Below are 12,005 nucleotides of genomic sequence, written 5' to 3'. Positions count from 1 at the left end.
GATAGAGCCCTGTGGATATCTTTAAGTAATCATTTCGACACTGGGAAACCCTCCAGTTTTATTCCATTTTCGGATTCTACATCAAAAAATAAGTAGGTTGTTTCTCGTTCGTGGTCGATGGTGCTATAATCGACAAATATCAAGTGTCTTTGCAATTAAGCGCCCACGCATTTGATTCTACATTTTGCTTACGATGTAAATGTAAATGTTTATGTTTTAACGGTTCATATTTATGTTAGAAATTTACTTTAGCGGTGCAAATTTGATTGTACAGCGCAGTATGGTTAGCTGTTCCAACGTCTGGTTAGAAAATACGTTCATCAAAACCCAGGAACAACGACGTGGATGTAATAGTTTTCTATTCCCATCGGGATGTTTGATATCGGTGAGACCCTCTGTCTCGCACCACTGATTTCGGTGAGCCCCCTTGGTTCTTAAAATAATTGTAATTCACACTGCTTTTAAATTGTGTACGTGCGTACCACGAACACAGTTATAAAATTATCGAAATGGAAAGACTTTAGTGTCAGCATTTATTGTGAATCAAAATTATGGTAAGAGGTAAGGAGACTCATCGAAGTCAAGCATCCGAATGGTGAGAGGCAAGGCGGCTCGCCAGTACCAAGCATCCTGATGGGAGCGGAAAACTATGAAAACCACGTCGTTATTCTTGGATCACGTTAAACGTGGTTTCTAACCAGACATTAAAATGGCTAATATGACAACACTGCAAATTCTTCTGGATCGTAATTGGTGCACAATTTGACTCAGGTGCGGCGAATTATTAATGCCGAGAGTAGTATAAACTGCCTGCAAGAATTGGACGTTCCGTGATACGGACGCATCTCTCTGGAATAAGTAACCAAAGATGTATATTTGGGGACTCAGTGTGAAGCGATTACAGAGATCGGATGTGTTTTACTTTGGAGAGATTTTGCTATTGTTGTGCGACGCTATGAAGCTCCATTGTGAATGTTTAGTTAGTCGATGGCACAATAAGCAAATTCAATAAATAATACGCATTCAAGGTGTGTATTTATCAATTTATAAAAGATTTGTCAAACATTCTTCAGATATCACATGACGTATATCGAACGGATAGTGCGAGCCTGCATCTTTTCACGGTCGATATTATTCGAGAGAATATCTCAGAAGCAATAAACTTTTCGTTGATAAAAAATGTTAGACACATTAGTCCATACGCATCACACAACATAGCACCTAGTTGTGCCGAATGATCTTCGTAGCGAAATAAACATTTTAGTGATTTCAGGTGGAGCAGTTTCGAGGAGGAGTATCAGGGACATCGGCGCTGCGGGACACATATCTAGCTCTCCTGTGGTATTTAAAACCAAAGACTTATATTCTTTAGCTTTTGAGAGACTGAAGCTAAAACCTAAATAAAACCACTAAAAATCACCAAAAATAAATAAGAAGCAGAGAATTTTCGTAAGCACAATTTCTGAAATAAATAAATTAATTAATTAAAATAACGTAAAAAATGAGTATTCTAGTTTTGCTGTCAAGAAAGTAGATTTTACTAGCACACATATCGCCATCCTTTATAGAACCACAAAAGGGAATAACACTTCTGCTACCGTGGACGATCTGACTGAATCCATAGCAATATTCCAATATCTAGTTTCTTTTTTTCTTTATGGTTTAGAAATATTTATTCAATGGAATCACGTATCGATGTTACACATGTAGGCCATTCGCTTAAACCAGTTTTTACCAACTTTTAACTCTACAAAAATTGTTTGTATTTAATATACTTCCTACGAAGACGAAATATAGTCTCTTTACCTTATTATTTAGCTTAGCAGTCGATAAAATTGTGTTATACAGAAGTCATGGGATAGTGATATACATGTTTAAAAATGGCGGCAGTATCACGTACATAGGGTATAAAGGGACAATGCATTGGCGCAGCTGCCATTTGTACTCAGGTGATTTCAAAATGGTCCCAACATGATTAAGGTCGTACGACGGGAATTAATAGATTGGTAGGTGGAGCTTGACCCATGGGACATTCCATCTCGGAAATCTTTAGGGAACTTAATTTTCCGAGATCCACAGTGTCTAAGGATTGTAACGCCGGAAATGCATATCCTCCTATTTCCATCTATTGTACTATAATTTGTTTTCCTTATTTTTGTCACCTGAGTATATGACATTTCTGTGTCTTTACATATTGTAATTGTTTTACTATTTGTATATATATATATATATATATATATATATATATATATATATATATATATATATATATATATATATATATTTATGCATTTATGTCGATGTATAATTGGTTTGTTTCGTAAATATTATTTGTATTTTTACGCTGGGTCTTGCCTAGGGAAAACTGCTATCGAACGATTACATCGATAGGTCGTGTGAAGACTCAAAGTGTGTAGGATCTTTGGTAGTGTTAACTCTGCCGCGTGGAGCGCGGGCAGAGCTGTGAGAGTCTGGCTGGAGTAGCGAGTGGAGCAGGTGTGTTGTGTGACGCTCCCGCGAGTTGCCGCGCTTTCGGGGTTTGGCAGCATGTAACTGCGCTCGACTCGCGATGATAGTTTCTGACATGGTGTCGCGGACGGGAAGCATTAGCTGGCGCACATCAAGAGCCCGTTTCGCCTGGTGACCGTGTCGAGAAGAAGGCGCGCCAACATCCAGCTTCTGCAACAGCGACGGCCGACAATGAGTGACTGTCGCCACCTCCTCGATCGACGGCTTCAAACCTTCAATCAACCAACAAGGAAGACTAAAAGCACGTAAAGTTTCAGAACTGTATGGCAGACCTCAGCTTTTCAAATTGTTCCATTTGCCTTGCAAAATTACAGCAACTTAGCATGAACCTTTGTTGCTCATTGTCCCAATTGCATTGCCAAGCAGGGTCCCTTCCTTTTCCGAAATGAACCCGAGTGTCGTTGAAATTCAAACGCCAGCATAATTCCATTTCACTGCTTTAATTTCAAAGTTCAATTTAAGTATTCACAGCTGGCTACAATAGTTAGATTACACAAGCACAAATTAAGAGTGCGAGTTTTGTTACCGTATTTTAGCTTACCTGTGACTGCAGCTCATCTTGGTACGTACTAAATTTTACTATTGTTAATTGTTCAGAATCGTTTAATTCAAGTTCAAAGTTAAATCTCTTCTTTCTAAATTGCATAGATTCAAGTAGCTTTAGAAATGATTGTTGAGTTAGTCCAAGACTAACTGTATTTCGATGTGCTTCAGAAAGAAAGCTCACTATTAACTTCAGTCACTAAATTAACTTTCGATTTTCCGGTTTCATTAATTCTTTTGCTAAATTAAGTGTAGCGAAATTTATTACTTCTGACAAACTTACCAGTTTTCACACTACACGTGTCAACCTTCAGTTGCCACGCTTCTAGTGCTAATTATATGTGTAATAACCTTTCTTTTTCAGTTATTATAGTAATTGTCCATAGGACTGGCGACCGTAATTTCCCCCAAATCTCAAATATCTAATTACCGCTAGTTGATTGTTAACGTAACGGCAGCACATTTACTTCCTTTATTAACTTTATCCCTATTTCAAAATTAATTTCCACCAGTTTCACTTGCATTTTTCCTTTCATTTAGATGTAACCCTTTCCTCCCTCTTTACCGACAGGTTAACTTCGGTGACGATTGCTTTTCCAAAATTCCCATTAGGTACACGCGGTTTCATTTTTCACTGTCATTAAGGTCGATAAGTGAGGGGGAGGTTACACGTGGCGACCTGGTGACAGGACAATCTTCAAATTTGAGGTTGTTCTGGACACGAATTTTGCATTGTACAAATCTCGTAACAAAGTACTGGTTACGAAATGGTCGATACGTCAGCGAGAATATTAGTGTGAGGAATCCTAATTAGATTTGAGATTTGGCATTTATATTGAAAATTATTAAAATGAGTGAAGGCAACAATTACCAAAATTTGGTAGGCTTGGATAAGGAACAATCGGTCGAGCAGTGGGGAACGCGCACCGCGGTACACATTGTTCAGTGACAGGCGGCTAGCATGAAAGACGCGACCGCCGAAACGCAACAAAGAGCAGAAATGGAATTCCAAACTTTAGAAAATGTTTCGGAGTCGGAAGTGAAAACCAAATGCGAATCCCTTGATGACGAATACGGGGGGACAATTAAAGAGGAAGCCGCTACGGAAGTAAAACCGGTAGTTTCCGGGAATTTAACTGATTTATTGAATGTTTTGATTAACGAAATCAAGAGTCAATCGGCCAAGCAAGAAGCTCAGTCTGAAAAAATTGAACGAAAGCTAGACAGTCACAACAAAGCTATTAATGTTGTTAACAACAATGTTGGAGTTGTTAACACAAAAGTTGATAAAATCAAAGATGATATTGTTGTGATTAATAGCGAAATCGGTAATCTTAAACAGGAAATGATAGGCGTTCAGGCGGAAATTGCGAGCATAAATACTCGTTTTTATTCCGAAATTAGCAGAATCGAGAAAAGTGTAGGAGACGCAGTTGCTCCGATCATTAAGGTCGATAAGTGAGGGGGAGGTTACAGGATACCAAATTACAGGCGTTGCCTCTCTCCAATGACAGTGCTAGCAGATAAGCAACACTGCGAGAAACAGCCATAGAAATCAATGTGGGGCGTACGGCGAACGTTTATGGGTCAGGGCAGTGCGGCGAAATTTGACGTTGATGGGCTATAGCAGCAAATGACAGATACGAACGCCTTTGCTAACAGCAGGACATCGCCTGCACCGCCTCTCCAGCGCTCGTGACCATATCGGTTGGACTCTAGACGACTGGAAATCCATGGCCTGATCAGATGTTTCCCGATTTCAATTGGTAAGAGCTGATGGTAGAGTTCGAGTGTGACACAGACCCTACAAAACTATGGACGCAAGTTGTCATATAGGCACTGTGGAAGCTGGTGATGGCTCCGTAATGGTGTGGGCTGCATTTATATGGAGTGGACTGGGTCCTCTAGTCCAACTGAACTGATCATTGACAGGAAATGGTTATGTTAGGGTACTTGGAGCCCATTTGCAGCCATTCATGGACTCCATGTTTCCAAATACAAATATTACATCACCAGGCCCAATTGTTCGCGAATGGTTTGAAGAACATTCTGGATAATTCGAGGGAAAGATCTGGCAACCCAGATCGACCGCGATGAATCCCATGGGACATAGTCGACAGGTCAGTTCGTGTACAAAATTCTGCAATGACAAGGCTTCTGCATTTATGGACGGCTACAGCGGCAGCACGGTTCATTATTTCTGCAGGGGTTCTCCAGCGACTTAATGAGTCCAGGCCACGTTGAGATGCTGCTCTACGCCGGACAAAAAGGAGGTCCGACACGACAGTAGAAGGTATTGCACGACTCCACGACTTTTTTCACTGCAGCGTACGTGAATTGCGCTGTCCCATTAGTTTTGTCTTCTCAGTATATTTTTCATTAGTTCCTGTGGAAGAATTTTATCCAGGGACATTAATGAAAAGGAACAGGGCGGAGAAATATAAATAACATACTTTTATTAAATGCACATTTACATTTATATACATAAATAATCTGATTTGTTGCACTGGTTACATGCCATTTCTAGTTGTAACCTGAATCTCGGAATGTATTGAATGTTAACATCCTAGCTCGTACTTCTCAAATTCTACCTACTTCACAGATACTATTTTAGTTAGTGCAAACCAAAGCCTAAAACACACCAACAAGTAATGCACGTCATAGTGCCTACTATTCAACTTCTCTACGCTGCTGCTTCGCATAGCAGGGTATCTCACCTGGCATGGAGGGTGATCACTATAGCACTACAGGAAATGCACTATGCGCAAAAGGGAATCTGAAGTAGACACATCAAGTAATTCAGCAATTTGACCGAAGCCTGTAAAGGCTTCATAAGATATTGTCTTCTTCTCACAAACTGATGATTCTGTAAATCTATCTACAACACTTCCACAACAGTAATATTTTCTATGTTCACACACTACTGCCTGGCAAACTAAATAACACAAATGTGAATGCAGCTAAAACACACCTATGTGTACTTTAACAATGTTCATATTGTTTCATATATTTCAAGAATTGTATCAGTGTTGTTTCCTGAAGTCAGTCATACTAGGCAAGATTAAGGCTGTTCTTAGGAAATGTACGTACTTTTGGTAACATTATCTAGAAGCTAGATCTTACTGACATTGTGACTGCGACTGTATAACTATAAACTGATATCAAATTTCAAGGCAGTTAACAACCAAACAGGAAAAAATGACTGCTTGCTGTCAAATAGTTAAGTTTATTTTTGACAATGTGTTTCCCTGTATACCTGCAAAAATAGGAATTCTCCTCTTCACTAAAATTTGAAATTCAGAAGGGTGCCCAAGCAAAGCACCTAAGAAAACGCCCACAGTCAATATGCTATTAGTTGAATCATAGTACAGTAAAGTTTTATTGCACATAAACACAGTAACCTACACTCTGTGCAATCCTGCAGTAGGTAACCTTGGAACCAATCAAGAACTCATAATGCATCTATCATGTTTCTCAGTGACATACAAAAAGAAGATTTCCTGGTTTAGACAAGGAAGCAATGATGTGTCAATAACAGAAAGTACTCTGGCCCCATCTATTAATCAAGTGTGAGACGTACAGACGTTTTTTGTAACACAGTTGTTCATTTTGCGAATGGTATTGGTTGACTGGTTATGGAGCCAAATTGTAAGGTTTTTTATTTGATAATAATTTGCAGAAAGTAGTTATTTGTCTGAGAACTTGTAGGCAGATGGCAGCAAGGGCAGGGCAAAGTAGTTCACGAGCGACTCCAGCCAGAGGCACCTCTCTCTCTGTAAGGCAGGCAACAGGATGCAGCATTTGAAAGCTGCTGCGATAGGATAAGATATGTGAACTTCAGTACAATTAAAGTTACCAATTAACGTTGTGTCCTGGGAGCCACTTGATAGACTAACATAATCAATGGAGCGAAGGTGAGTGGAGTGATGTTTGATCATTGGTGTATTTCATATATAAAACCATCAATCTAGAAACATGACAACATTTAGAAAAGAATAAGCATTTATAAACATCTGCATCTCCGTTTCACCTAATTGATTCTTTGGACACATAAGTCAGATGAGGTTGTGGAGAAAAAATGCTTATAATGAAATGGAAGGACATAATGAGAAATGAAGAAATATGAAGAAAGGGGGAAAATTTAATGGAGGTGATAAGAATAAGGAAAACATCGCTGTTAGAAGACATACTGTGATGAAACTGCCTGCAATGAAGAATAAACAATTGGAGGAAAGAGAGCAAGGGCAAGAAGAAGGCTTGGAGTGCTGTATGACGTTGCAAATTAATGAAACTTCCAACCATATCAAGGAAAAGGCATACGACAGAAAACGTTTTGAGAGCCTAGAGATAGGTGTCTAAGAAGAAAACTAAGTTATGTGATCATGTGAACGTTTCTAGAATACTCTTATGTACTGGTCATTTGTTCATATTCAGAAATGACTATACCTGTCACTTGGTAATTACTATGGTGGATGAAATTCTGAAACGTAAATTTTCCTCTCCAGTGGTGAGCCAGTTTATCATTATCTATCGTCATAGTGTGGAACGGTTATTGAAATACAACTGTTTCTTTATGACCCGTCTTAGAGTAGCACAGATTTCCATTTGAACTGTTTCAAATGAACTGTATTGACGTGTTTCCATTCTTAAATGTGTTTCCCGGCGCAATTTATATTTCTTGTGTTACCTTTGGCTTTTGGTACTAATTCATAGTATCCACATCACTGTACGCATTTTACCAAAAAAGAAACATCATCATTTAAAAAGAAAGAATGAACAAATTTTACAGAGGGGCAAAGAGAGTGATTACACGTCTCTACTCCAATACTGAATTTCTCTTTGGGTGAGCTATACATGAAGTGGATATCTATAGTATGTCATGACCGGTCGTCATTGTCTAAAGGGTATTGAAGGTGCTTGTAGAAGCATGGATGCAAAGGAAACAATGTCATCATCACTGGAACAATAGTAAATAGGTAAAAATCTGTGTACAAATAAATTTTCTGATTTGCTTTGCAAGAATGATTCCCATGAGAAGACGAGTTTCTCATTCAGAGGGACATCTAATTTCAAACTGGTTACATTGCGGTGTATATAAATCTACATAACATTCTGCACACATGTGCTAAAATTAGAAAACAATGGAAACTTGTTTGCAATTAAAGCAAGAATAAACTTTGAGACAAGTGTTGCTAGAGCATGTTTCTTATCAATAGTGACAGTCAATTTACAAACAGACAACAGTCTTTGAACTGGATAGTCACATTACAGGAAGAGGTTATATTAGTCCTCAGAACAGCATTGAGAGTATGAGAATTACTGCTCCTACGTCTTCTTCGATTACTGTGGAGTACAAACGATTGGAATATGTCTGTTCCACAAAGGCAATAAATATGCTGAGTGACTGCAAGAAAGCAATTTCATGCAACTCAGATAAATAAACTTTGAACTTATCATTATATTGTGTGTCTTCCTCATGCTCAAACAGTGTTCTAGTTGCTTGTAATGAATAAATAGAACAATGCTGACACATAAAATAAAAGAACTTCTAATTTTACGTTCCTTCACACCATGAATGGCTAATGGAACTAATGGAAATAAAAACAGTTCTGTAGTGTCTGGTAAGGTGCTCACCAAGAACTGTATTTCTCTTGAACTGATGAAAAAGCTTCTCCTAACAGTTGTATTCCCTAGAGTCTGTTAAGTTGGTGATACTAATCATAGTGTCATCAAACATTTTCCAGTGATCTTCGATCGACTAGTGAAATATACCTACGTTTTATGACCAATTCAGGTTCCAGTTTCCAGGGCAAATCGTTCACAACATGTCACTCCTAAAGATTAAAGTAACAATAAAAGAAATTTTATGATAATAATATCCCTTCGTGAAAGATTGCAGTGCATAGCAGAAAAACTGAACAAGCACCTTCTAATATCAGAGGGAATGAGAACTAGACTACCCACAGGGCACATAGCAAACAATTTCTCTTACTACTGAATTTCAATTTTGTAATAAAATCAGTCCTGAGCTCTGAAGAATATCGGTCAAATTGTTTCACATTTAAATTAGTGAAGTAGTCAAAATGTTTTACATACCAGCAGCAATGCAGTACCACTCTGAGCATTTACCTTCTCTTAATGCCACAACAAGTACAAATATAAGTTAGGTTCAAGGACTTTTGAATACCAGTAGGAAATGAGAACTGAACTGAGAATTCCAGTAGAGCTTATTTCACAACCTGACGATATGTCGCATCAGAAGCAAAAGTCTCATAAGATCTGGGTAGTAAAAACCAGCCATTTCGTTTATCACCGCTAAGATCGTGAAACAATCCAACATGCTGTGCTAAACCTTGTCACTAATTTAGTGCTATCTTCAGTTCTCAAATTACAAGTTCAATATGATACATAACAACTGTAGTACTAACATGTATAAGATGATAAACGCTCTCAAGATGAAATTATTCTTGTCGGCATGTAATGTTTCATACGTAAAGAGGTTTGTACATTTTGACGGAAAAATTGGGTGTGTCGCCAACATCTTGATTCTTTAGCAGCGAGCATGTCCCAGCGTTCCCTGGTTCTTATGACGACAACACGATCGACTGTTTCCGGAGATAAGCGTCCAACATGGTCGGTGCAGGCGAATCGCAGGCAGTCGGCGGGGTCTACTTCTCGTCGAAGGGCGTCCTGACGAAGTAGGTGGTGAGCGTGCCCTTTCCCTTGACGAAAGTCGGCCCACGACACTCGCAGTCGTATCCGGCGGCCATCAGGATCTTGGCCGTATCCTCCGTCACCTGAGGACACCACAGGACAGCCTCATTACACACAGTGCAATGCAGGGACACTCCTGCAACATACATACTGAGCAAGAACCTTTCAAGCAAGTCAGACTGTCTCCCCGCACAAGTAGAAACGGCAGTCGTAAACTTGTAATTATCACCCGAAAATTATTTTATTTATTCATTTGCGGGTACATGTCTGCAGTTTGTACTTTAGGTAAATATAGAAGTCCCTTCGCCACTGTACCACAGCACACCGCTAGAAGAGCCAACGGAACGGCGCAGCCCATAGATAAAGTACAGTGCAGGTTATCCAAAAATGAAACCCCCTGAAGGAAGCATCCAGATCAGGTGAAGTTTGCAGTATGTGTTTGCGGCGATGAGGGACGCACACGATTAGCATTTTAGCACAGGCGCACATAACAGGCGCCGGTAACGCCACTTACAAGCGATGTATAAAGGGGGAACGGACGGCCGCATGGCCGTATTGGAACTGCCCTTTGTTTTGCGTAAGCAGCTTCAGTAGAAACCGGTGATCGTGTCGGACGGAACGAAGCAACTGTAATCACCGAATGCGGGAGGGAACGACAGACCGATGGGACCGATTAAACCCACCTCGTTGCCCAACTAGGCGTGATAGGCATATTGTGTGCGTGGCAGTGATGGATCGCTCTGCCACATCGCGAACCGTAACACAACAAATTCGGTCTGTTGCACAGCAAGAAGTCTCCGTGCCTACCGTTAAGACGTCATTTGAAGCACAGAGAACTGTCCGCGAGACGTTCATTGCTGCGTTTACCACTGAGTCAACGCTACAGGTGTTTGCACCGGGGATGGTGCAATGAACGTCATGAACAGCCAATGGAACGACGCTGTTTTTACCTACGAATCTCGATTCTGCCTGGGCCACCACGATGGTCGTATTAGAGTCTGGACACACCGTCGTGAAACACTGTTGAACTGTTACCTTATGCACCACCATACTGGTTTTGCACCCGTATTATATGTTGCGCTGGTATTCCACTTCTGCACCCCACCCCTTCCTCATACCCCTAGCAACGCATTGCCAGTACGCAAATCAGCCAGAGCTACATCTCTGAAGTGTTGGAACCCGTTGTCCTCCCACACATGCGGAGCTTGCCGACGGCCACATTGCTAAAATGTAATGTATGGCCACACGTGAATGGTATGTTCAGGACTTTTTGGTCGCCAATCGGATTGCATTTCTGTCTTGGCCTCCCCATTCTCCCATCTCTCGCCTATCGAAAATGTCTGGTAGATGATTGGCCCACGATACACCACCTGCTGCTACACCACATCAACTGTGACAGTATGTGGAAGCAGCATGGACTGCTACACCCCCCAGCAACATCCACAGCCTCTTTGGTTCAATGCCGAGGCGTGTAGCATTGGTTATAGGCAGCAATTTTGGCAACAATATTGATTTCATCATCTTCCCCACTTCACATGGGATGTATTTTCAATCATGTGTCTTTGCACAACGTGCTATCTCCAAAACCAACCTGGATGTGCTTCTCCAACCCTTCTTCGAATAGCATTTTGGTTGGCTAGCAGTATAGAAATGTGCTGAGCTACTTCGTTTTAGTTCCTGTAGTGGCGTGCTTCGGTACTGTGGTACGAAGATTTGCATGTGGTCCACGACTGCATACATGTACGTGCAAATACACAAAATAGTAGTTAGGTAACATAATTTTTTCGAGGTGTTAATTACTACTTTATGACTGCCCTCACACAGTGTGAACGATTTAAATGGTTCAAATGGCTCTAAACAATATGGGATTTAACACCTGAGGTCATCAGTCCCCTAGACTTAGAACTACTTAAACCTAACTGACCTACGGATATCACACGCATCCATGCCCGAGGCAGGATTCGAACTTGCGAACGTAGCAGCAGCGCGGTTCCGGACTGAAGCGCCTAGAACCGCTCGGCCACAGCGGCCAACTAAAATGATTCGCCCTATTTCATATATAGGGTGTTCCGAAACTGTTCGTCCAAATTAATACAGGAGATAAACAACACCAAAACAAATATATTTTGTGAAGGAACATATGGTCTTTGAAGTCAGCTTGTGATGTTAGGGAACCTATTTTTAATTTTTTTGGCGTATGTTGTTGTGACGGTGTCGCT

The 12,005-nt window shown here is 40.4% G+C and overlaps 1 protein-coding gene across 1 annotated transcript in view; it reads right to left on the bottom strand.

Annotated features, from left to right (window-relative positions):
- Positions 1–5,511: 5,511 nt before the first annotated feature.
- Positions 5,512–12,005, bottom strand: part of LOC126473799 (adenylate cyclase type 2) — a 324,328-nt gene continuing 317,834 nt past the window's right edge. Inside the window, exon 19 of the mRNA XM_050101077.1 lies at positions 5,512–9,869. Coding sequence (XP_049957034.1) covers positions 9,741–9,869 — 129 coding nt within the window. The 3' untranslated portion in view covers positions 5,512–9,740. The remainder of the gene's footprint in view (positions 9,870–12,005) is intronic.

The sequence above is a fragment of the Schistocerca serialis genome, chromosome 4 (genome assembly GCF_023864345.2).
Source record: "Schistocerca serialis cubense isolate TAMUIC-IGC-003099 chromosome 4, iqSchSeri2.2, whole genome shotgun sequence".
NCBI classification, from domain to species: domain Eukaryota; kingdom Metazoa; phylum Arthropoda; class Insecta; order Orthoptera; family Acrididae; genus Schistocerca; species Schistocerca serialis.
This window is presented reverse-complemented; position numbering and strand designations above follow the sequence as displayed.